General features: G+C 37.7%; 3 protein-coding genes, 1 long non-coding RNA gene and 1 other non-coding gene across 12 annotated transcripts in view; 3 read left to right on the top strand and 2 right to left on the bottom strand.

The window, feature by feature from the left end:
* Positions 1-736: 736 nt before the first annotated feature.
* On the top strand, positions 737-10,464 carry zgc:55943 (uncharacterized protein LOC406337 homolog). 2 transcript variants are annotated; one of them, XM_026936474.3, is made up of 6 exons: positions 737-925; positions 2,140-2,282; positions 4,097-4,182; positions 5,541-5,605; positions 5,713-5,773; positions 7,568-10,464. In XM_026936474.3, the coding sequence occupies exons 2-6, from the start codon at positions 2,189-2,191 to the stop codon at positions 7,604-7,606; spliced, it is 345 nt and encodes a 114-aa protein (XP_026792275.1). In that variant the 5' UTR covers positions 737-925; positions 2,140-2,188; the 3' UTR covers positions 7,607-10,464. The 2 variants fall into 2 exon arrangements, with proteins under 2 accessions (XP_026792275.1, XP_026792276.1); XM_026936475.3 differs by lacking the exon at positions 737-925 and adding an exon at positions 1,001-1,708.
* On the bottom strand, positions 4,599-16,720 carry tsen15 (TSEN15 tRNA splicing endonuclease subunit). Of its 2 annotated transcripts, XR_008301599.1 has the most exons (6): positions 16,580-16,720; positions 15,679-15,760; positions 14,377-14,512; positions 11,384-11,588; positions 10,258-10,287; positions 4,599-8,020 (listed from the first exon to the last, which is right to left on the bottom strand). XR_008301599.1 is itself a non-coding variant. In XM_034303666.2 (5 exons), the coding sequence occupies exons 1-4, from the start codon at positions 16,631-16,633 to the stop codon at positions 11,420-11,422; spliced, it is 441 nt and encodes a 146-aa protein (XP_034159557.2). In that variant the 5' UTR covers positions 16,634-16,720; the 3' UTR covers positions 4,599-10,287; positions 11,384-11,419. The 2 variants fall into 2 exon arrangements, 1 of the variants encoding a protein (XP_034159557.2); XM_034303666.2 differs by having other exon boundaries at positions 4,599-10,287.
* Positions 16,683-20,578, top strand: LOC113540179 (uncharacterized). 2 transcript variants are annotated; one of them, XR_003404004.2, is made up of 3 exons: positions 16,683-16,802; positions 17,652-17,722; positions 20,460-20,578. It is a non-coding gene; the product is annotated as an uncharacterized LOC113540179 (long non-coding RNA). The 2 variants fall into 2 exon arrangements; XR_003404003.2 differs by having other exon boundaries at positions 16,694-16,802; positions 17,655-17,722.
* acbd5b (acyl-CoA binding domain containing 5b) overlaps positions 16,993-26,459 on the bottom strand; it is a 10,836-nt gene continuing 1,369 nt past the window's right edge. For 4 of the 5 annotated variants that reach the window (XM_053233279.1, XM_053233278.1, XM_053233280.1 and 1 more), the window contains 11 exons: positions 25,982-26,102; positions 25,049-25,121; positions 24,838-24,976; positions 24,109-24,183; positions 23,342-23,566; positions 23,171-23,250; positions 20,414-20,618; positions 18,900-19,093; positions 18,585-18,635; positions 18,361-18,467; positions 16,993-17,699 (listed from right to left, as the gene is read on the bottom strand). In XM_053233279.1, coding sequence (XP_053089254.1) covers positions 17,684-17,699; positions 18,361-18,467; positions 18,585-18,635; positions 18,900-19,093; positions 20,414-20,618; positions 23,171-23,250; positions 23,342-23,566; positions 24,109-24,183; positions 24,838-24,976; positions 25,049-25,121; positions 25,982-26,102 — 1,286 coding nt within the window. In that variant the 3' untranslated portion in view covers positions 16,993-17,683. The remainder of the gene's footprint in view (positions 17,700-18,360; positions 18,468-18,584; positions 18,636-18,899; positions 19,094-20,413; positions 20,619-23,170; positions 23,251-23,341; positions 23,567-24,108; positions 24,184-24,837; positions 24,977-25,048; positions 25,122-25,981; positions 26,103-26,459) is intronic. The other variant, XM_053233277.1, reaches the window with a different exon arrangement.
* Positions 22,117-22,189, top strand: trnat-ugu (transfer RNA threonine (anticodon UGU)). The gene has a single exon. It is a non-coding gene; the product is annotated as a tRNA-Thr (tRNA).

The following is a 26,459-nucleotide window of genomic DNA, read 5'->3' on the forward strand; positions in this document are numbered from 1 at the left end:
TTAACATATTAACAAAACTGTTTAGTGCATTAACTAATTAAGTACTTCCGGTTGCCACGTGGACGTAAAATTCCTCAAATTTAGGTTCATTTCTATTTCACACATCCATATGTACATGCTTTTTTTAATATAAAGCTTGTAAACTATTTTGTACTCTGACATGTTTTATCTGAACAAAATTGTACATTTTGTTTATTTTCAAAAGATTTTTCCCGAGTCAGGACCGGAAGCAAAAATCGCTAATGGCGCTACCGGAAGTGTGTCACATTCAATTCTGTCCACAGATTACTCTGGCGTTCCAAACGTTCCTATTATAATTTTGCTAGCTAGAAAGATTTTTTTAAAAATCATTTTCCTTTTCTTATATATATATTTTAGATAAATGTATATTGTATGTATACATTATATATCTTACATAAGTATACTTTTAGATTATATTAAACTTGATTAATTCATTTATTTACAATACTGACATTATTAATTGTAAATAACATTTTAGCTACTAATCGGATCATTTCACATACATCAACAATAATAATAATAGATAATGAGGTATTATATTATATAATAAATCCATTTTAAATATATATTTTAAAAATATGATTAGTTTTTTTTTGTAAGAAACTACAAACAACGGAAACTGGTTTTAAATGGAATACCCTTTGCTGCTTGGTCGAGTCCCAAATGAACATGTAGTGCACTAAGTAGCACTTTAGTGTCCTCTTACGTCACACTCTCTGTAGGGCGCCTACGCAGGGGGTCAGAGGGAGGTTTGGGACGCACCCTGCGAGTGTTTCGATTTGGGATGTCTGCTGCTGCGGCTGGATTCACATGCAGCACAGGACACGGAGGACAGGTTTTTTTTTTTTTCTTTTTTTGTGCAAAACGCAACTATTTCCACCGAAACACTGAGTTTTGCACGGAGGTAAGACTCTGCCTGGGGGAAGCCGAGGCGAGTGTAATGGCGTGTTTGCTGTAATGTGGGTGTAAAAGAAGAGAAGCGTTGAGTGTTTGTTTTCATTGTTGTGTTTTTGCTCGGTGCTGTTGCCTCCCGCCGCCTCTCTTACACAACATGCTGAAATGCTCCTGTGTGTGTGTGATGTTCCGCCTTTACTGTGCTCTCTTTCTCCACAGGATGGATGTGGATGAGGATTCTCACTTGCTTTTCACTCATTTAAGCTCAGGGTTGTGTGTGTTGTGTGTGTTGTGTGTAGTTCATGTTACACGCTAGGCCGTTAATTACCATTAGCTAATGCAAACACAACAACATCAACAGCGGCGCGTGACTCGTTTTATTTTAGCTTTAGATTATAACAGGAATAATTGAGACTTCATGGAAATATTTATATTTGTACATTGAACCTCGAAGCCTCCTTACAGCCGCCGCTGGTGTGTGGAAATGTCTTACATGTGGCTCAGATGAGAAATGTGTGTGTGTGTGAGAGAGAGAGAGAGAGAGAGAGAGAGAGAGATTGGTGCTACTTGATCTTCTTCCCTCTTCAGTTTGGGCTTCACTCCAAATCTCTCCCTGCACCCTTTGGACTGAAGTGAACACCGTGTGACGTCATGACGTTTTACGCACTACCTAGTGTACTGTATGATTAATAGACAGCGGTTTGGGACAAACACACACACACACACACACACACACACACGCAGAGCCACACAGCAAGTAATCTACTGTCATCTACTGTCAAAACCTTCAGCTGTAAGAAGCAAGTGGATATCATTTTGCAATAATTTGATAATAATCTTAATATTATTTGATCTTTTTTTTTTTTTTTTTGGCAAAACCCAAACACTGAATATCTTGTGACTCTAAATTAAAATCATTTTGTTCTGAGGGTGTGCAAACCTTTGCACCTAACTGAAAGTCCACAGATGAGTGACAGTGTGGTGTGATGAAGCAGAGTTATCATTACCAACCTGAAGTTGATTATTTTCCTATAACAGCACGTGCCCGAGTGTTTTATTCCTCTTACGCCACAGCAAAGATTCACTAACGATTACACTTTTTTTTTTTACACAGTCGTACCTTTGTTTATAGTTACATTTAATGTTGGAGATCGATGGCAGAACAAATTAGTTCCTGTTCTCAGTTATCCTCATCTCTCTTTCTCTCTCTCTCTCTCTCGTCAGGTGTGGAGGACTGTACCATGTTGGAGAGAGAGGGGGGTGTGAGTGAGTGATGGGCTGCGCTTCGGCCAAGCAGTTGTCGTCCGTTCCAGGAGATGAGGAGGATCGGGACAAAGCCCACAGCAATGGAGACGCCTTCTCTTCAGGTCAGGATCACTTTTCTCTCGCTCACACACACACACACACACACACACACACAATCGTTCACTCAGAAGAAGACTCCTCACTGACCAGCTCAGAGGGTCCGATACGACTGGTCGCAAACCAGCACTAGGTTGTCTGATTGACAGTGCAAACAGCCAATCACATGTGCTTGGTGATAGTTAACCAAGTAACCATGGTAACAGCCCCAGTGACAGTAAAGTTTTGGTATGGTCATGTAGATCGTTGAAAGAATCTAGTATTCCACCCCGTGAATATTTGTGCAACATGATGTGTGATGCGATATTGTACATTAATCCCACATTTATTACCTAGCACAGATGATTGTTCTAGAAACACAGGAATTTTTGATCATCCAATTAAATGCCTTATAGACCGTCTAGAACGTGTATGTCCCACCCCTGGAGGCGTGTCTTGCTCTACAGTAGCAGCTCGTTAGCAGTAAACATCGTTCGTCAGAGTGTTTTGTTGTTTTTTTTTTTAAGTCGAGTGTCCCTTTTCCAACTGTAGCTTGGTTGAGCGGGAAATAAAAACGTTGGAGAATATTGGTTGGGAAGAATTTGCACGAGGTGGCAGTTAAGACACAGGAAGAGATGTTTCACAAGCATGGAGCTCTTGATTGCTTAAACATGTCGTTTCCTCAGAATGATAGAGAACACATTTGCGTCTATATGCAACGTCGGAGCGTCTCCATCAGGAAGCGTCAATAATAGACTCTCGTTAATGTCTTCACTTTGCTCTGTATTTAGCTAGCTCGCTAGCTACTGTGAGGTGTGTTAGCGTATCAAATCGCACTTAAGAAACTATTCCATGGGAACCTGAGCATACAGAGCAGTATCAGCGAGCGTGTGGTCATTAATAATGAGCCCAATGTGCTGTAAACTGCGCACGCACAAAGGTATTCACAAGTGCGAAGAAACTGTCGCACGTGAGGGTGAGAGCACTTCAGTTCAGCGAGCACTGAGCACTCGCAAGCGCCCACACTTTACTCATGAGTCATGTTAATTAAAATAAAAGATCCGTTACTAAGGTGAAATCAGAAAAGTAATTTGCAATCTTTATTTTATTAGTATTAATGACAGTTTGCATTTAAATATAAAAAGTGGAACAAATTGAAAATGTGATGTGTGAGATTTTTTTTTTTTACCACCACGTTTGATAGCAATTTTCTATTTTATTATTATTTTTTTATTACTATGTGTGTAAACACAGTGTTTAAATGAAATAAATAACTAAATAAATAAACGGTAAAGTCAAGAAAACAGTCATAGTTGAAGTAAGTATGTATGCTATATTTATAAAAGAATAAAAGTTGGCCAAAGTGCTGTTTGAGAGTTAAGAGCATATAAAACATGGGTACAAAGAAAAATAACCTTCAGGTGATCAATAGTGGGTGGAGCTTGCACAAGCCTTACCTACAATTAGCTCCACCCACTTTACACTGAAGTTCATTTAGACACTAAATAAAAAGACCTCTTTGTTGTGCAGATCGTGGACTGGTGTTGATGTTAGAAATTCATCATGATTCATCGTGGACTGGTGTTGATGTTAGAAATTCATCATGAGGTTTATACAGAAACATTAAATAAACGTGTGTGTGTGTGTGTGTGTCTATACACTAATTAAACGTGTTGTATTTCTGTTAAGTGAAACAGGAAGAGTGGACTAAACTCCCGAGTTTGAAGCCAGAATTTTTCTTCTTTTTTTTTTTTTTCCCTGAAAGAAAACTAATGGAAGATGAAAGCGATGTTAAAAAGCACTCGAGTGTTTAATTAAATCTCTCGCTGTTTCTGTTTAGACGAGTACAAAATGAAAGGAGTGGAGAAGGTGAAGTACATGCACGGAGAGGAGGAGCGGATGAACACGCGCAACCAGGAGCACCTGGTAACACACACACACACACACATTTAAAAAAGTAAGAAACCACAGTAAAGTAACATAGTGAGTGACGGCGTTACTGTTACCACCATTACCTAACATTGATTTTCATATAATGTCCGTGTGTCCATAAGTGTTTTATTCCTCTTATACTTTTATTGCAATTTAGATATAGTAAAGAACGTCACGTTCATCCATTTATGGTTAAGTTTAATGTTTGTGACACAAGTTAGTTCTTGTTTTCACTTACGTTATAGCAGCTATAAACAATCGCTCCCTCACCAGCTTCTCTTTTTTCCCCTCTCTTGAAGTTAATAAGACAAAGATGTCAGTAATTACAGCTTCATCCCTTAACTGTTATATAGCACTGACACTGGAGACTCCTTCCATAAATGATAAAGAAACGTCTCCTCAGAGAAAACTTAATGGTATCAACAATTATACGTATTTCTTTATTAAATAACAAGTGGGAATGAGTCGGACACAATGATCGCTGCCATCTGTTAACAACAAAACCACTGGTGCTGTTGTGTTTCAGGTCAATTTTAAACACTTTAAACACGTAGCACTGCAGCGAGTCTCCAGGAAGGAGAATGTCGAGTAAAGCCCTATTCAGACGGGGTTAAATGTACATGAGGTCCTGGAGTAAATGCAGATTTCACAGGAGCTACTCTGTGATTTGATTTGCATCCAGCTCAGCCACGTTGGTGTTTTACTTCGTCCTCCTCTGAGGAAATTACAGGCTGAGTTACCAAATGTTTTTCTCCAAAAAATTTTTCCAGCGCTCGTCTGATCATTTTAGTCCAGATAAACAGCAGTGATTTTCTACGCAGATGTCTGCTCATGTTGGGGGAAAAAAAGAAGTTTGGCTGCTGCTGCTTGTTGAATGTAGTCTCGTATCACGCATATCAGTGCCCTTCTTCCAGATCTTACATACTTCCCGAGTCGTGAAATGAAAAATGGATGATTTTTTTATATTTTGTGATTATGAATTGTGTTTTACAAATTGCTGCTGGAACTTTGGTTTGGTGTTGCGACCATGTTGTGAATGGAGCGTGATCATGTGACCACGTGACGCAAACATCCGGGTTTGTAGGAAACACAACCTGCTAGAAAATTGTTGTGCTGATAAACTAATCCATTTTGAATAGAGCTAATGTCAGACCTGTTGGTAGATGCCACATCTGCATATCGTTAAAGTCCCGCCCACTTCACACCACTAAATGCCTTTCTTCCCAAGTTCTGGCCGCTGTGTCGGATCATGTGACTGACAGTGTAAATGCAGTGTTTTTCATTTTCATTTCATGCTTTGAAGATTTTTTTTTTTTTTTTTTAGTGAAGTGTATTATTGTTGTTGTTTTCAGGAGAAGAGCACATTTTTGCACAAGGGCAAACATAAAGAGGCCAGCGGCAACACTAATAAAATAAGGTGAGTATCTGCACTGAGTGTAATAAAACGTCATGCTGTTTGTTGCTGTGGCTCATTTATAACACTCGTTTATTTTCTTACTGATTATCCGATTTCTCTTTGATTAGCATCCACTCATCAGAGAGCCAGCAGGAGTTCTTCAGGATGTTGGACGAGAAGATCGAAAAGGTGAGACGTCTCATAAGCTCACCACCTTCCTCGTACGCAGTCGAGACATGTTTTCTGTCCTTAGTAGAGCTATGACAAATTAATGTAGCTAACAAGTAACAGAAGCTAACAAACACCAGTTTAGCAGTGGCATCTCAAAAGTGTTGCTGATGTGGTTTCTAACACTATAGGGCCTTTCGCACCACTTTAGTTCCAGAACTAAAGTTACTGTACTAAAGTACTGGGCGTTTTTGCACGAATTATTTCCCAGTACCGTTTAAAGGGTTGCATTCGCAGCGACAGTGGGCACTAGGAAGTGACGTAAGCTGGTCGACAGCGACGTCATTTGTGCGCTGCGTTCAACAACGGAAACAAAGAACAACAACGGAAACAACCGGAGGATGGAGGACGCTGTGATCGGAGCCGTGTTTTTGTTTTGTGTCGCAGGTTTCACAATAATGGACATGGAATGTCGACGTATACATAAAGTGATTGAAAGAACAGTATGTTTACGCGGCGTTTTAAATCATGGCGGGTGAGGGCGTTTTTCGTACGCGTTTGGCCAATCAACGTCTACTTACGTCACGGATAGTTGAAGTTGTGCTGGTTAGACCCTGCTCCGGAGTAGGAGCTAATTTGGTTCTTGAAAAAGGCAGTCCGGTACTAAAATCGCACCCAGTTCCGGAGGCGTGAAAACACCAAAAAGTGGGTAGTTCTACAATTAGTTCAGGTACTATGAAAAGGTTCCCGCGGTGCGAAACAAAAACATAAACAGTCGTAGAACCATCTCTTCCTTCCTCAACACCAGCATAAAACTCGGGTAGGGGGTGTGGCCTAAATCCGGAAGGCAGAGTCGCATAGAAGAAGTGTTTTGGATGAAGATAAAGTTCAAAGACGAACCCTACATTCACAAGAAGTCACTAGTGGGCATGGACTGTCCAAAATTGTTTAAAGTTCAGATGAGAAACAGTAGTAGGTATATATCCCTTCTAAAGCTAACTAGTTAAACACATGAAGTAACGCACTAATCCAAGGGGAAATTGGTTGTTTGGTTTACATGTTACTTGCTTGGTTTCATGCTAGCTTCGTCAACAGATTAGACTAGCAACGGTGACCGGTCACGTCGCTTGGTTGCGTGATCTTGTGGTGCAAATTCACTTAAGTTTCACCACGTGTATGTGAGTGAATGCAGCTGCTTAGCGAGTGTCACTGTTCACATACTCGCTTACGTATCTCGTATACATCTGGAGGATCAAATGTGTCCGCTAGCTAGCACATCAGAGCCATAACGCTGTCCGTCAGGTCGCCAAGTCGAACTTTAATGTTTACCGATTTCAACATTAAACACACACAAGCTCTATCGCTCTCTAAAACGTTCTGCTATCATTGTGATTGTTGTCATGATCGTTGTCTCAAATCAAAAACCCTCACCATACATTCAAAAATATTTACTAATCTCGAAAATCCAGAAGAGTGGTAATCAAAACATGATGCTAGTTTGTTTACTCAGTACCGGACGCAGTGTTAAATTGTGCTGTGCTGCCTCCACTGTTTACGTTGGTATTGCGCCACATGGACATGCCACGTTCATTTCGGAGGAAGTGCACAAGTGACGCACCAAATGACAACAGGACACTCGGCGGCCATCTTGCAGTTAACGCTCAGTTAACAGCAAGTATAAAACAGGCTTCAGTGCTAGATTTTCTTTTTTTTTTTTATTACGTTAGCTACATTAACGTTATAGCTCCAGTACAAAGGTAAAGAAGTAAACGTAATAAGTTTGGTGTTTTTTTTTTTTTTTCCCCTCTCCTTCAGGGACGTGACTACTGTTCGGAGGAGGAGGACGTGACATAACCTGACACTGTTTTACCTCTACTCCTCCTCGAGATGATCACTCCTTCCCTCGTCTCCTTTTCCCCTCCTCTGAGCGCTGAGCGAGTTTACCCCCACCACCATCGAGCCCTCCTGTTTACATTCAGCGATCAGCGCTCCGCTCCGACCGCGGAAAGACGTCTGGAGGGGAGGAGAAAAGGGGACGTGGGACAGACGTCTGGCATCTTCGTTGATACAGTGCCCTTGCCTTACACTAAGCCTTTCTCTTGTGTTTCTCAACATTTTTGAGAAAGAGCCATGAACATAACACTGTCCTGGACTTTTTTTTTTGTTTAAAAAAAGGATGTGTCACGTCCTCTCGGTGGCTTTACATCTCTTGCACGTGCAGAATGAAACATTTGTTGGACATTTTGCTTCTTCTTTTTGTTCTTCTTCCTTGGAGACGAGACGTCCCGTGAAGTTGCAGATCATCATGTCGAAAGAAACAAAACAAAGGACAAATTTAATTCCATCCCACACATTCCAGGCATTTTATATATATATATACGTATGTGTGTGTTGGAAAAGTATTTTTCTCACCATTAAGTCTGTAAGTGTTATGTTTTTTGTTTTTCTATTTTTTTTTTTTAAAACTCTTCAGACATTTTTAGAGTGTAACCTCACTCAGGACTGTGAGTGTCAGAGGAGGATGTTTCATTGTTCATTGCGTTTCAAACATCGTACAGCAATCGCACACTTTCGACATTGCAATATTTTAAACACAACATGGTTGAAGGCTGCTTTCACACCAGCTGTTTTTTCCCCCTGTAAAATTCACTAACTGGAGCACCTTTTGTGCCAATGTGGGGGGAACAAAATTGTAACCATAGCAACACACTTCCCAGTCCCAGCTAGTATCGGCTAACTAGCCTAGCTTGCGCTCTAGATTATCACGTTGCATTGCAACATTTGAAAATTTTCCATTCAACATGTCGTAAATCTCCACCGCCATGTTTTGTTTTTCTCGCTATCCCCCTAACTTGCGACCTGATTGGTCGGGAGGTTAAAAAAGAAAAATGTGTAATACATATACTGGAATAAACACTAAGTGTGAAAGCAGCCTAACAGACTCGAGTTGCTTGACGGCAGTTTCGTGTTTGTAGCTCGCCACGATCAGCAGGCATGTGCTGATAAATCATAATCACGTCTACAACAGTATAAAAATGGCATAAAATAAAACAAAGGATGATACGGTTTTCTGTGCATCATAGCAGAAAAGCGCTCAGTTCCAACCCTGTCCCAAAACCCCCCAACAAATAATAATAAAACTTTTTATAATAAATGAATAAACCCGTCTTTTCTCTCAGTGAATTGTAGCTAGCTTTACACACAATCTGCACAAACAAGCATAATATTTCCTAACGTTACTAAGCTAGCTAATGTTGTTATAGTATTTTCCTAAATGTTAGCTAGCTAGCATTATTGTGGAATGCTAACTTTTGCTACTTTAATTTAAACTGGGTAGCTTCCCTGCCTTTGTTTGAGGGTATTTGCTAACATTGGCTAGAATTTTCTCTCGTTAGCTACCCGACTTTGGCAACATCCTGTAGGATTAGCTAAACAGCTTTGTTGTGGGATTATTAAATGTAAGCTAGTTGTTTGTTTGGGAATATTCTCTAGTACTAGCTTTTGCTAGATTTTTGTTTTTTAAGACATGTTCTCAAACCACCTTTGGGTGGCTAGCTTTATTTGACTATTATCAAACATTAGCTAGACAAAAGCTTAGTTAGTGTTTCACATAGCTAAAGAACAAAATAATTAATATACAGAAACCAAATGTCCAAGTTTTTTTTCTGGCCATGGATGATAAAGTCAGACGTGGACACCATAAAATGACAAAACGAGCTATTCACAAACTAGCTAGTTTTGTTTAGTCATATGTTCTAATGCTAGCTAGCTTACTAGATTTTTTGAGTCATGTTTTCGCATTTTCTTTAGTGATATCCTTTAAAATGGGCTAAATACCTTTGCTGTGGGATATTATTATTAAATGTAATATAGCTTTGTGTATATTTTTTAATGTTAGCTAAGCTAGCTTTGTTTGTCCATACTCTCTAATGTTAGCTAAGCTAGCTTTGTTTGGCCATATTCTCTAATATCAGCTAGACATGAGTTTATTAAAGGTTTCACATATTTTAAAGATAAAATAATTGACACACACAAACCAAAAGTCAAGAAATGACAGAATCTTACGCTAACATTACATCACATCGGTCAGAGTTAAAGGCAGCTGCGTAGTTCTAGTGATGATTGATAAAAGTATAGTAGTGGTCTTAATGGTAATATGAAACCGTTAGGCAGTTATCGCGTGGTGTAACTTTAATATCGGCACATGCCTCTGAGTGCGAGAACGAGTGAGAACATGGCTAGCTTCCTCACTGTGTCTCCTTCTGGATGAAATACATCTTACAGAGCTTTAAAAGTATTTCTACTAAAGACAGTAAACACTAAAGACGGTAAACACTCGTGTTTCTCTCAGTTTTACAGGAAGCTCGCTCGAGCCTGACTGATTACACAGAACCAACACACACACACCCCGTGTACAGCTGATTGATTACAGAAGTCCTAAATTTCAGAGAAACTAAAGCTACATCACACGTTTTGATTTACACGCTGAACGTTTCGTTACTTACCCGTGTGAGACCCCAGCGCTAATTTCAGCCCTGTGTGTTAGGAAACAGAAACATCAATCAGACTCGAGCAAGAAAAACATAACAACTGCACAAATATGTCTGCATTTCCTTTTTGTTTTTTATCCTTAAATAACTCATACCATATGTACGAAGTGCCCAAACTTTGTGCCAAAAATTATTCCACAATGAAGAAATCATGAGTAACGATGTTGCTGGCGCATTTTTTCCCTCTTTTCTTTTTTACATTACGTTTTATTTCTATATAATTTTCTTTGAGGGTGATGAAATACAGAGTTCATACTTCATAAGTCTTAATTAGTTGAATTTTAAATATATAGCTTAAAAAAAAAAATCTACAGATCATATCCTTACCAAAATCTTGCAACTTTTCCAGAAATAGTTTTGTAATACTTTTATAAATATGGGGGAAAAAATCAAATCAGTTTAAAATCTACTATCTCCAAACCTAAAAATGATATTAATTACAAATTTCTTGTATAATATAAGAGTGTAATATCCAGGCTGCAAACAGACAATTTAGCATTTTCTTTATAAAGTCTACATTCTCTGATTTTTTTTTTTTTTTATTGGCTAAAAACTGGCCAAGAAATTTCCAAAATTTTGGCTACAAATAGCAAATTAAATGTATTTTTAAAAATAAATAAATAAATAAAAATATATATTTTTAAAAACCCCACCAAGTCTGTAAAAACACTATTAAATCCAATCCTAAAAATAAAAAATTGTCACTATTTGTTACAATTTCACAGTACAATTGTGTAATGTTTAGACTGCAAATGACAAATTTATAGCATTTTTCCTAATGCAGAACCTGAAATAAATCTGTGGTATTTAACAGCTAGACCTCAGGAATAAAAAAAAATCTTTAAAAAAAAAATAAAAAATAACAAAAAATCTAAATTCCAGACTACAAAATTACAAAACTACAAAATATAAATATGAAATATTTTAATATTTTTCTCTTTAGACCTCACAGAGCAAACTTATATTTTATTCCAACTTTAGATAAAAATAAATTAAATAAATTTAGACAAATACATTTGTTGCTTTTTTTTTTCTAGAAATCGTAACCCAGACCTTAAACAGCAAATATACACAAACTCACCTTTAACAAACTCGAGACCAGCGTTTTTTTTTTTTTTCACGTTTGGAGTCTGCGTTTGCGGTGTTGTCGGCGTCCCAGGTCTTTGATGTCCACAGGGGGGTCAGGGGTCACCAGGCCGTCGCTCAGCCGCTGATACACCAGCGTGGAGTCCGACGCCACGGCGCAAAGGAGCATGGGAGTTCCACGACCCACAATGCACCTCAAACTGAGAGAAACACAGGGAGACGAGAGAGGCGGGATTGTTATAAGACGATGTACAATTAATATCAGAAATGTAAAGCGACGGATATCAAAAGTCTTATAAATTTTATATTGTAAATATAACTATATTATAACTAAACTATTTTTTTTATAAATAAAAAAATTAACAGCTGCTAAAAGATTCCACAGCCGTGTTATCTAAAGCACTACAAGGTTCTTAACCCTTACGTACTCTTCAGGTCCAATTTGACAGCAGTAAAATCACCCTAAATGCCGTTTTTTAGCCTGAAATTTGGTGAATTTTTCTAAAGTGACTCAAAATATGCAACACAGTGCTAAAATTTTTGTACACTGAGGCTGTTCTGGGTCAAACTTAACCTGTATCTATTGAAATGGATTTTAGATCCACCAGTGTGGCTCAAATCAAGGAAAATGGTGGTTTTTAGGGAATCTCGAAACTGTGAAACTGTACATGCTATGTCTGTGTCTGTTACAAATATGTGTTACAAAATATATGTTACAAAATAACCTCAAAATAAACAAATTAAAACCCATAAATTCTCAGCTAACCAACAGAGATCAGGATTGGAGGGTCATAAGACTGTAAAGGTACCTGAGCTGCCATGTTAGTGGCTGAGGTTATGGCAGCAAGACTTCCTGTCCAAGAGGTCACTGATATGGTCATCCAAGATGAGCCACCAGACAGTGATTTGGAGGAGGAAGTGTAAGAGCAGGAAGAAAACACGGAGGAAAACTGATTACAGCCCCTCAGATGAATATGACCCTGAGGGAGATTAGCAGGCAGCAAGGGAGACATTTATGTCCAAGAATAACACAATCAGTTGGTCCTCCTTTCCATATCAGGTTACAGGCAGGATGGCAGCAGAAATGTCATTTGAATGACTCCAGGACCCACAAGTCTGGCTACATCCGACATTTTAGCAACTTTCCCCAGCTCTTCCACCCTCCAACCATTGAAAAAATTGTAACTGAAATGAAACATGGAGGGGATTAAATGATATGGTCAAAAATGGAAGACCATGGATGTGACTGACCTACACACCTACATGGGGCTTCTAATACTGGCTGGTGTGTATAGGTTCTGAGGTGAGGCTGCTTCAAGTCTTTGGAATGCTGAGACGGAAGACCAATTTTTCGTGCCACCATGTCCCTGGAAATGTTCCGTTCCACATCGGCGGTGCTCAGATTTGACAACCGTGAGACAAGAACACAGCATTTCACTGACAAATTGGCAGCAATCAGGGATGTCTGGGACAAGTGGATGGAACGACTGCCTCTCATGAACAACCCTGATCCTGAGGTCACAGTGGATGAAAGACTGGTTCCATTCAGAGGTAATAAATGTTAATCACCGCTTCCGTATACACATGCTATTAGTTGGGATATCAAATTATTTTTCCCCTTTTTCTGTTTTTGCAAGTTTCTGCCCTTTCAGCCAGTACATGCCTAGCAAGCCAGGAAAATATGGAATAAAATTATGGGCAGCCTGTGATGCATCTTCAAGTTATACTTAGAATATGCAAGTATATACTGAGAAGCCAGCCCCGGGGAGCCCCAGCGAGAAAACAAGGCATGTACGTCATGTTAGAGATGAGAGAAGGGCTAAGACGGCACAACGTGACCTGTCACAACTTCTTCACATCTCATGAGCTTGGTCAGGCGCTCATGAAGAAGAAAAATCACAATGGTGGGCACTGTGAGGCGGAACAAGCCTGAACTGCCAACTGCTCTGTTTGCAGTGGGGAGACGTCTTTTCTTCTAAGTGTTCTTTCACCCATGACACCACAGTATGGTTTTGACCATTTTAACAGGGGTGTGTAGACTTTTTATATCCATTGTATAGAATATGAACAGTGTGTAAGGGTTAAATCTGAAAACTGATGAAGCTATGTAAAGAGTGACATCACGACCAAGGGTCAAACATGAACATTAATTCCCATTACCCACAATGCACTGCAAGTATAGTTCATGTATAATGTAATAACCAACATTTACTAGAATATTCAGAACATTGACAGCGTACCGTGTGCAAATTCCCGGTTCAATTAAGCAATCTCTACACATCAAATACAACATTTATGCTTTTTTTTTTAATTACATGATCTTGACCTCTGCAAATTTATACCCTTTTTTCTCCACATCTAAAAACTTGTAAAGAGAAAGTTTCTAGAATAATCATTTTATAGATTTTTTAAAAAAAAAATAGAACTTCTGAACTAAAAATCTGCCGTTAAAAATAGCAAATTTCGTTTTAGTAAAATCTAGTAAACATCTATAAAATTTGCTGTTCAAATATATTTCAAAAATATATACCTCATGTTTATATAAATATAGATCTTAGTAAATATATTGTAATGTATAGAATGTATAGAATTTTTTTCCTCTGCAATGTCAAATTTATAGCAAGTTTTAAATTCATCATTAACTGCTAAATTTATCAATTATTTTCATGCATAATGTGTAAAATCTTTATAGAAAATTTATAGAATTTAAAATTTTAAGTGCTAAACACATAATTTTTGTCTTTGAAGAATCTTTTAAAATTTTATAGCAAACATTTCTAGAATATCTAGAACATCCATAGTGTACAACTGTAGCTGGGCTATGCGCTTAGCAGCCTTAGTGTAGCTGTAGTGCTGTGTTGCTAATTACCCCGTTAGCTAGCACAACGTAAACTATACGTTATTTTAAGTTTACGATGCACCCCGGGTCTCAAAACCTGTTTTAACTCCCGCTGAGTGGAGTCACGAGCGTTCTCTCTGTTCACTCACTCTCTGTGACTGACGCTTCTGTGAGCAGGAAGTGGATAAACCACCTGAACCACCTCGCCATCTTTTTCACGGCCTTCCAGCAGAACAGCCTTCAGTTCAGGGTACGGCACTGGGACTACGCCTGTCCAACGCCGCACTGCAACACAGGAAAGACATCAGAACCGTCTGTGTCATGAACGGCAACGAAACATATCATACAAACAGAGTGTATCGCGGTTTGCTGAGTCTCCTGAGTTGTGTTGTTGTTTTTAACATTAAACTGTCATCTCTACTTGACTCCCTAAAACTTTAAAACCTTGGAAATCGGGTTTTGAGTAGATATTATGCAATATGACAGCTGACCTAACTATTATTACTGTATTCTGCAGCCTAGCAAACAGGACAGCTAATTAGCACACAAGCTAGTTAGCAACTGTAGCCCATGTTCCATGTTTAAGAGAACATTCTGTATGAACAGTCAGAACGTTTCTCACAGCTCTGGCTGAGATCATGAATTGTAACCAAACATTAATGTTTCTCAACATGGTGGAAGTTTGCTTGAGCAGTTAATGCTAAGTGTAATTACAGTGGCATTTTGGTTGTACAGAGTCTTTTTTTGACAAATTTTCCAACACATCTGTGGAAAATGTTCACATTCCCGACATTTTCATGTTATTTTCTTCATCACTGAGCCTTTACACGGTCTGTAAAGATGATGTGCTATGTGGTAGCTAGCTAAACTGTTAAAAATTAACAATAAGGAGTCTTTGGGCTTCCCAGTTGCCTAGCAACAGTGTCCTATTGACTTCTTGAGTTGTACCACAGTGCTGATGTTTCTCAATATGCCTGACATTTGCTTAATGGTTAATGCTAATGTAATTAGGTGCAATTTTAATCAAAAGAAGCCTTTTCTAAGTAATTTTCCAATGCGCCTGAGGAAAATGTCAATGTTCGTGACACATTCGTCTCATTTTCATCATCACTATAGCTTTAGAACTGTCTGTATAAAAGACTTGACGTTTGTGTGGTAGTTAGCTTCACTATCATCCACAAGTTGGTTAATGCTAATGTAAGTACAGCGTAATTTTATTTACACTGAGCCTTTTCTTAGGAATTTTCCAACATATCTGAGGTAAATGCTGATATTCCTGACAATTTCATCCCATGTTTGCGGTCACTGCACTTTCAGAACGGTCTGTAGAAAAGAGGCAGTCGATGAGAGTGTTTGTTTAATACAGTACTGGAACGCACCATGTTAACGATGTGTGCGCAAAAAGGAAATTCGCCAAACTGGGCCGACGTACAGCACCCACAGTCTCTCACCTTCTGTCAGGTCGAGGTAAACCAGGAACGCTCCGTAAACCTGCGCGCTGTCGTCTACACCCAGATTCATCAGGTTCTGGTACTAAACAAGACATGAACAAATCATTTGTCAAATAAAAACGTACACAATGTGTGACATCATCATCATTATAGCTACCATAGAGCAGTGTGTAATGTTTAGTGCTCTCTGCTGCCTATATTTATATTTTATATATATATATATATATATATATATATATATATATATATATATATATATAAAAAACAGTTACAATGCTGTTTAATAGGAGAAAAAAAAAATTATATATATATATATATATATATATATATATATATATATATATATATATATATATATATATATATATATATATATATATTTTCTAATTTCTGCAAATAAGCTTATTATCAGCCTAATAAAATCCGAGCTTTTTCCTCAAGCATTATTTCTTATAAATGACAAAGTGACTTCATATTAAATGTGCACATTTTATTAACGAATTAAGTTTTTTTTTTTTTTTACTGACTTCATATTAAATGATCATATAATTTGGGAAATTTTTTGAAAAATAAATAACATTTAGTTTTTATATTTATTGGAATTTAGCTCATTATTATCTTCCAAAAGTAGGAACTTTTCTCACATTATCAAATTATCTTATCAAGTTTAAATTCATATTTCTTAAAAACAACAACATGAACTTCATATTGTATATGAAGTTACCGTAAACCCCGGATATGAGGGCACTCCAGCTTCTTTCTTTTTTTTCACTTAAATAGGTCCCTGGCTGCAAAAGTTAGTGCACCCCCTGTCCTGTCCAGTGCACACGGTGTCATTTGATATTCGGCTCAGGATTAGTGACAATAAAGCAGACATTCTGGCGTGAAATCTAAACCTCACCACGGGATGCTGAGTGATCCAGTTCGAAGCCGCTGCTCGATTTTCTTCGTCCATCACGATATTTTTCCTCCCAACACTTTCCAAGTAGAAAGAAAAACTTTTAAAAACGCGAACAGTTTAAACAGCAACACGCCAAACACACGCGTATGTGTTATGGTGCTCGATCTAAAACACACTGGAAGGAAACGCGAGCCTGATTCCAAGGTTCCGCATTAAACTAAAGGTTCCGTTTCATTTTCTAATAGGCTTCTTTTTATTTGTTAAAAATATATTAGTTAAAGATTAGTATTTGAGATTAGTATTTAAACTCATGGAAGGTGATTTTGAACAGCAGCAAAATATTTTTTTTTTTCTTCAGGAAGAATTAGCAAACAAGAATGACAAAATGAATATGAAAAAGAAGGTCACAAAATTGTTTATTCAGTATACACAAAGTGCTGCTAATGTATAAATATAAATAAATTATACTGTAGACTCTAATAATAAATATAGAATGCATATATAAAACTTGAGGTAGGCTACTTTTAACAGTTTTCTACAGGCTTCATGTTAGGTATCTGCTAATGAGCTAGTGTGACATTTAGCTAGCTTGCTACCTAGCTAGCAAAAGAAAGTAGCTGCTACATAAAACATTTGTAGCGTAGCAAAGGAAACGTTAAATATTTTACATATTACATAAGTTTTTTCATTATTTCTGTTACATTTATTTATAATTTGTCCTTTGCTTTTAAAAAGGGAAATTGTGTCTTAATGGAACATCATTCAAGTTACCACCATTTTTACATCATTTACCACCAAAATTACATCATTTGAATTATCACCAATTTTACATTAGATATACTAGCAACACTTTTATATTGTTTGAGGGTTTTTTTCATGAGATTTTTTTTTTCTGCTTGGTTTTCCTAAACCTAGACCTCATATCTGACTTGAACCCTCAGACTTCCAGTATAGTGATGGTGACGGGGCCCTAATGAAGGGGCCATGCTGAGAAGACGTCATCAAGAGCGCATTAGAATCAGGACTGTAGTGCTGTTTATAGATGTTTTTTTTTTTTTCTTTAATATTTCAGCAGAGTTCTGATCATCTGCCTCATGGATGGCTTTAAAGCTTCATCTTCCTGAAAGTGAGAAAGCAGCCTGGGTGAGCTGAGATGTACAGAATTCAATTTGTGCCAAAAGTGTTGAACGTAACCTTTCAAGAAACAAACAAAAATATACAATGAGAAAGAAGAAAAACACTCAGAACCTGAAAACAGTGAACTCAGTGGCAAAAATTTAACATGGCCTTCAAATAAACAGCGTTCTTTGTTAACAGTTTTCTAAGCTTCCTTTTCGCTATTAATGGTTTATGTTTAAAGTTTTCGTTTACGGTCTGCAAGTTTACGTTCACAACTTTGGCACAAACCTCTCGTGTGGGCGGGGCTTAACAGCGATTTACTCTCATTGGCTATTGAGATTTGGACTGACAGATCCCTGGCCTGGAAGTAGAGACTTCAGTGGCACGAATTTTGGAGATCGTTCTGGATGTGGTTCTCTGTATAGTTATAGTGTTTGTACTTTGTAGTGGAAATTACTTAGTTAGTATATTACTTCATAATTAATATTTGAGCTTTGAGTAGTCTCATAAGACTGTTTTTTGGAGATGAGCTCTCAGGAGCGTCTCTACTTCCAAGTCAGGGAGCTGTCGATCCAAATCTCACTAGCCAATGAGAGCAAATCGCTGTTAAGCCCTAAATTCACATCTTTAAATTCTATAAATATATAATGTGTTGCACAAACCTTTTCTTCTTAAGGTATAGCTGCACTAAGAAGTGTGCTACAAAAGGCCAGACGAGTAGAAATGCCACTGAGATTTGGGAGATGACCGATGGACACGTGGGTTGTCGCTATTAAATAAGACAGGTTAAATAAACTGAAGATGTAAAGAAGTCATTGCTGTTAAAAAAAAAAAAAAATCAGTTTAAAAGACATGCACTAATTTTCCTTCACTTGCTTAGACCTACCTTGTTAGCCAGAGCCGTATGAGGCTCACAGCAGAGAGCGAACCTTTCAACCTGAGAAGAACATCACATAGTTTATCAAGATTTCTCCTTCTCACCAGCAGAGATTGCTGTATCCTCATTAATGACTCTGCAGTCTGAACTCAAATGATCATAACTGCCACATCCTCCAGAGGAAAACTCATTTTTGCTGGATACACTGAAACATCATTTTTATTTATTATTCTGCATTATATATTTATAACCAATCAGAATCCAGAACTCAACAGCGCTGTGATATATAAAAGATCCAGATTATCAAAATAATATCTTCCTCACCTGAGACACGGCCTGAGCCTCCAGCGTGTTCAGCCTCGCTAACACGTTCCGCATGTCGTCCTGTAGCCGTGACAACACCACAGCAATCTGTGTGTTCACCGGATCCGTCACCACACACTCGCCGACTGTACCATCATTCAACAATGACACGTCATTACTGAACGGAGCGACAGATTCTCCTGCTAACTCACACCCTGAAGGAGAAAAGGATGTTAACAGAAATTATTATTGTTATATGCAGAAAACTTCTACAAAAAAGGAAATACACAACTCTCAACATTTGTACATCTGTACATTTGTTAGTGAGTTTACAGTAGGCATGCTATTTCAACGGTAGTTTGTCTATTTGTTTGCGGTAAAGTCACAGTAGTTTGCCACTTTCTTACTGTGTTTATGGTACATGTGGTACAGAAGTTACGACAGTTTGCACATCTGTTAGTGTGCCTATTGTAGGCATGCTATTTAAAAAATTGCTTTAGGTTGCCCGTTTGTTAGTGTATTTACGGTAGGCATGCTATTTGATCAATTACGGTAGTTTGCCTGTTAAGCGTGTTTGTGGTAGGCGTGCTACATGAGCACTTACAATAGTTTGCACATTTGTTAGTGTGTTTACGGTAGGCATGCTATTTTGAACAATTATGGTAGTTTGGACATTTCTTAGTATTTTTATGGTAGCTGTGCTAATTGAGCAGTTACAGCAGTTTGTCCATTTGTTAGTATTTTTAAAGTAGACTGCTCCAGCGGGGGGGCTCTGTGGTTTAGTAGCTAGCATGTTGCCCTGCACCTCCAGGGTTGGGAGCTCAATTCCCACCACCGCCCTGTGTGCACCGAGTTTGCATGTTCTCCTCATGCTTGGGGGGGTTTCCTCCCCCAGTCCAAAGTCCAAATTGTCTCTAGTGTATGAATGGGTGAGTGTGTGTGTGCAATTGTGCCCAGTGATGAGTTGGCACCCCGTCCAGGGTGTCCCCCACCTTGCGCCCCGAGTCCCCTGGGATAGGCTCCAGGCCTCCCGTGACCCTGTGTAGGATAAGCGGTACAGAAGATGGATGGATGGATGGATGGACATACTACTCCAGCATTTATGGCAATTTAAACATTTAGTAGTGTGCTTACAGTATGAGTCATAGTCCAGCAGTTATGGTAGTTTTCACATTTGTTGTTGTTCATATTTGTATTTTTTTTTTTTTCTTTTCTAATTGTGGTTACTTGAGATATTACGGTAGTCTCAGATTTGCTGCTCTGTTTATGGTAGAAATTCTACTCCAGTATTTATGGCAGGTAAACATGATGGAGATTTTTATGGTGTTTATGGTAGAAGCACTAATTCAGTACACTACCAACAGTGAACATAACGTCAGTTATGTCATACTGGGTAATCTGCATTAATGTAGTGATTCTCTATTCACATTTAATTTAGTCTAGCAGCCTAGAGCACTATTTAGGGTGCAAGTTCAAGTGCACAACATATTAACCCTTCTGGTTTGTTCAGTTACACAGCGTAGTAGGTTAAATACCAGAAATTAAAGTAAATCCCTCGCCTCTTCCTCTCCCTGCTGACAGGATGACAGATTGGACTGGTCCATGTGCCGCTGTGCAGAGGGGGGGAAGTGCTGCTCCCTGTGGTTTTCCATCCTGACTCACACCCTCATCCTCTCTCTTTCCCCCTCGCCCCTCCGGCTTTTTGGCTCGAGCTGCAGCTGCTCTGAGGCCTCCTGAACCCTGGGGAGAGGAGCACACACTCGGGTTTATACCACTGCTGTAGTATTAAAAAAAACATTATAGGAGCTGATGAGTGTCTGTTTCCCACTACATAAAGTACCAAAGCCTGGACTGTGGACTGCTTTTTCAGTCCAGTACCAAACATTCCAGCTGTGTGCTGTTTAATGTCTGCTTAAACGTTAACTACAGGCCCTCGAGGAGGTGGGGCTAAGAACAATGCTCATTGCTGATTGGTAATGTCGCACATAATGCGATATCATACATGCCAAAAATCACTGAATAAAAAAAATAATAATAATAATAATAATTCATTGCTTTGGGTGCTGATTTATTTCTCTTCCTGCACAACTGCGTATGTTTAATTTCTTGTTAATATGTAACAGTACAAGGAGCAGAAACATATTTGTTTTTTTTTTTTGTTTTGTTTTTTTCATGAAGCTTTTAATACACCAATTATCTCTTTTTGTCATGTTTTCATCAGTAACTGCATAAAATTAACATTCTATCCTGGCTATTTCAACACCAATTTTATATTTGCGGAAATATTAAGCCATCATTTTGAGAAACATTCTGAATGTATTGAGAAAATAAGGCATAACATTTAAATAAATTTACTCATTATTCAGGCTGCAGGGCATAAATGAATTATTTACACTGACCCCACCGACCAATTTGCATACAAACTGGCAGCATTGCATATTTGTTAATGCATTAATATACATACATTCATCATTTTGGTCATGTGAAAGACCTCTATAGATGCTGTTAGCAAATCAGATTGGACTTTTTTTTTTTTTTTTTTTTTTTGCATGTTATCAGGTCTATCATGTTTTTAATTCATGTAAACACTTTAAAACAAATCAAGGCTTTTGTATACATCCTGTTCTGATTACTAATTCAGCATCCCTTTCTCACAGCCATTTAAAACTGGATTAATATTAATAAACATAACTAATGGAGAGAATAGACAAACAGAGACTGTCTGTTCTGTAAAGAGGCAAAGCATAAAAACTAAAATGTATAACAACAGTGAAATAAGCAGATTAGATTGTGTATGTTTATCTATGTTTTGTTGTTGTCATACTGAAATTATGGAGCGCTAATTTTCATGAAATTATTAGCAATAAAATGAATTATGAGCTGTACATGAGGTGTGTTGCTATTATTACATAAATGGAAGTTCTATAAAAAAAAGTAATAATATAAAAAAGGTACATCAGATGAATCATATAGTTTGATTCACAAGTACGAAAGAATCAGATCACTAAAGCGAGTCATTATGACATCACTACTTCCTTCTACTTTGGACCTGAACCAATCAGGAAAGTGCTTGTTGGATGAACTCCAGGTTATTATAAATAACAGGAGGTGAACACCCTGGAATGCAAACAATGTCGTTCTCTTCAGCCTGTATGTATGTAAGCACTGAGGGTGTAACTGAACACGGCTTTGAATAAACATGTTCTTCACGTTCCTCAGCTCAGAAACATTCATGCAAGGCTCCATAGCTCAGTGGTTAGAGCACTGGTCTTGTAAACCAGGGGTCGCGAGTTCAATCCTCGCTGGGGCCTCGGAGTCCGTTTTGAAGATAAAACAACCCAGGCTCAGATATGTCTGATCAGAGATCAGAACAAAACATCAGGGACTGAAATCGCTGAGAACTATGTGGCAGAACTGCTGGAATTAACCTTTAAAGCCACAGCAGAACGTTACAGTTCCTGTGTTGATCATCAAAGTATACTTTAGTAGATAATACCTGATTACAGAATCAACTACATTTTCTAGATAATCCCATAAAATGACAAAGACACTGATTTGTGTTGTTGGTTATTTAAATAGCAGTATTATTAAAATGAATCATTCTTTTCTAAACTGTCCAGCACTAGGACCCTGAAGAGCACAAGTTGATCATTTACATGGACAACCTCCGCTCTTTCTCTCTAGACACCACAGCATACTGCTGAGTGCAAAAGTTTGTATCCCTCATGGGTTTTGAGTGGAAGGAAAGCAAAAATGTGCCACTATTTTTCATTTTATTTACCAAAAATAGAACTTCAGAATTTTAAAAATGTAACATGGGTGTGTTTTTCTGCAACCAGACAATATGGAGGCTATTTTCAAGGCAATTTATTATTGAATTTATTATAGAATATTAGAGAATATTTATTTCACATTTAGAAAGGGAGGGAAAGAAGGGGTGTGCAAACTTTTGAATTACTGATATAATTATGTAAACATGCTGACATAGATTGTTTGTCCTTTTGTGTTATTCGTGATAATGATGGAACATCTGTGAAACCGAATGCATTAAAATGGCTTGATTAAAAGAAAGTTTTCTTTGTTTTTGTGTCAAGGGTGTGCAAACTTTTGCACATTTCCCAAATGAGAGAACTGGAAGACACTGTTCTGTTTTTATCTGCGAGACGTTTCCCTGTTTGTGCATGTATATAGAATACGGGTTTTCAGCAAGTCAGAATAAGTCAAAACCAGCTCCTAAATCTTTAAACTTTATTCATCAAGTGATGATGAACTGAATGATGGTGTGTTTGTACCTCTTCAGCTCTCACCGAGTCACCGTACACCTCACTCAGATGTTCCGGCTCAATGACATCACTGCCATCTGTAAGGCAATCTGACATAATCAGTGACATCATCACTCGGCACCGCCCACTTTCCTGTGATAGGGTTATTAATGCATTTTGTCTCGTGTTTATCTCCAATACCCTCAGTGAGGAGTTGAAGAAAGCGATCTGGAGAGTCTCGTCTCATCTCTCGTCTCGTCTCTCGTCTCATCTCTTGGCTCGTCTCTCGGGTGTACTCCAGCTCCTCCTCTTCCTCGTCCGTGTTTAAGGAGCTGTGTGTGCTTCTGATGAGAGAGGAGATGCTGCTGTTACACACCGGAGATCCTCCTCTCTCAGCTCTGTTATCCACCATTAGCCGTGTCACATCTGTGCAATAAACACATTATATAATCCATAATTATAGCAGGAGAATTATAGAGGAGAATATAGACAGAAAAACACAAGAAAGAAAACAAACGAATACATCTTACTGGTATTAATTAATGATCTGATGTACATTTAAAGCAGCCATCACTGAGACTGACACAGAAACCACGCCTCCTTCACTGAGACTGACAACGAGACCACGCCTCCTTCACTGAGACTGACACAGAGACTACGCCTCCTTCACTGAGACTGACAACAAGACCACGCCTCCTTCACTGAGACTGACACAGAAACCACGCCTCCTTCAGTGAGACTGACAGAGAGACCACACCTCATTCACTGAGACTGACACAGAGACCACGCCTCCTTCACTGAGACTGGTAAAGAGGCCACGCCTCCTTCACTGAGACTGGTAAAGAGGCCACGCCTCCTTCACTGAGACTGGTAAAGAGGCCACGCCTCCTTCAGTGAGACGGATAGATCTCCTGTGGGAGTCATCTGAATAAAAGTGGCAGCTGAATGAATAAATGTAAAAAGTTTACCTTCAGCATCATCTTCCTCCTCCACGTCATCACCTACGTCTTCTACAGAACTTCCTCTCCACTCATCACTGCTTCCTGTTTCACAAAACACAAACCTTACATGTGATATTTTTATTTAGTGTTATTTTTTTATAATATTAGAAGAACTGTTATATACAAATTTGACCACTGGGTGTGAATCACAGTAAACAAGAAAACATAATCTGAGTAAAATCAATTTGTTAAAAGTCTCATTTTTGTGATTATGCAAATTAAGACATATTTATAAAGGATATATTGAATGATCATTTACCTATCTAAATGCACGTCTGAAAGATATTTGTTTTGTTTACTTTTATTATATTTTTGGCACAAAATAAAAAAACAGATCAATTCTATTAATTACATAATTACAGTAATAGATCACTGAAGCTGTTGTTGGATTTTGCCTGCAGAGAAAAAATAACTGTAGAAACATATTTTTATACTTTTTCAATTATTTTCATTATTTAATTATTGAATTTTTATAAAAATTTTTACACACTGATATTATATAAATATATATATATATATATATATATATATATATATATATATATGTATATATATATATATATTATTTTCTTTTTCTGTCACTGCTATCATTTGTTGCATTTTTGCATTATTTGACAATATTTTATTTTGACTTCATTTTATTTCTTTTTGTGTTTTTAACTCCTACACAATCACTCCGTATATTTTAAATGATACCTGATAACATCGACACTGCAGGTCTGTTGGTCGTTTCGTCATCTTCATCTTCATCCTCATCCTCCACCACTTCGTAAAACGATTCGAGCAGGTCCAGCAGGTCGGACACCTCCTCCGTCACGGGAATCATCTCCAAAATCTAACCAGGGAACAGAATTATCCCGAAAGAGTCGATTCTGAAAACGTACACGACTGAAATGCAGCAACTCACCAGCAGAATCTCCTCAACGTACGCCTTCATAGCTTCTTCCTTAGACATGTCACCTAACCCTTTCCAGGCCTCCCTGTACACACACGCGCACACACACACACACACACGCACACACACCTACTGTATTATTGTGTTAATATAAAACTTAAAAAAAAGTGTAAATAAATTAAAATATTTTTAAATCCAGACTCCAGATGTTACAGATTCATTTTTATATTTTGTTAAACATTAAGTAATCGATATTTTCTGAAATAATAATAAATAATCATACTTTTCACTTTATCAATATAATTTTTGTACTTTTACTCTATTTTTAAAAATATTTTTTATTAATTTTTATTATACATTTTTATGTAATTTTTATTAGATATATTTTTATTAGTTTAATTATTTATTATTAGTAATATGTAACAGGCCACATAATTTATATATTTTTTTATTTATTTATATTTTTAAAAATATAATATATGCTTATTATCTATTTTTAATATTATTTGAATTATTGCACTTTTATCCTTTTTTTTTTACACATTTTTTAAATGATAGCATATATTTTTCTAGTTCATATTATTATTTAATTATTTTCTTTTTCTGTCTGATATTATTTGTTGACTTTTTATTATTTCCCTATTTTACTATTTTATTTTTATGCACATACGTATTTATGGATTTTATTCACAAATTGTAATGTTTGTCTTATCCTTGTTATCCTTTTACTTAAACTAGATTTATGATTTAGTTTGTGTGTTTATGTTTCCACTATACTGTGTGTGTGTGTGTGTGTGTGTGTGTGTGTGTTCTACTCTTGTCTGTGGAACAGCATTTTCAGTCCTCACGACTTCATTTGTGCAATATGAATGATGATAATAAAACTGACTATGACTTTTCTGAAACAGAACCCTTCCTCGTGAATGTTCACGCAGTTCCACTCACCACTTGGCTTTACTCAGCGCGTCCCAGCCGCAGGGCTCGGAGGTGTAACAGGCTCCGACTGTGGCTTGTTGGTGGTAGGTGTAAAACCTGAGCAGCATGTCATCAGACGGCACAAAGGCACCTGAGCAGCGCAGAGAGAGATTACACTGAAGTATACTGGTGAGGAGAATGTTAAAAATCTGATTTTTCTTTCTTTCCTTTTTTTATAAATCAACAATAACACACTGAGACATTACAATGTGTCACACTGAATTACAGATGAACAGTTTATCAGTGATATCCAGCCCCAGATCCTTCACTTCAGTGAGTTCATCCTGCTTTCAACTCAACATTCGGAAAGAAGAGTGTTATCTGCTTTTCATTCAACTGATCAATATTTGAATAAACAGCAATTAGCGTACACACTATTGCTCCTATAACAAAATAAGCTTTAGGCCTACATTTCTGACTCTCAGCCATGTCTCAGTGTTTCGCAGTG

This window comes from Pangasianodon hypophthalmus, chromosome 4 (genome assembly GCF_027358585.1).
Source record: "Pangasianodon hypophthalmus isolate fPanHyp1 chromosome 4, fPanHyp1.pri, whole genome shotgun sequence".
Classification (NCBI taxonomy): domain Eukaryota; kingdom Metazoa; phylum Chordata; class Actinopteri; order Siluriformes; family Pangasiidae; genus Pangasianodon; species Pangasianodon hypophthalmus.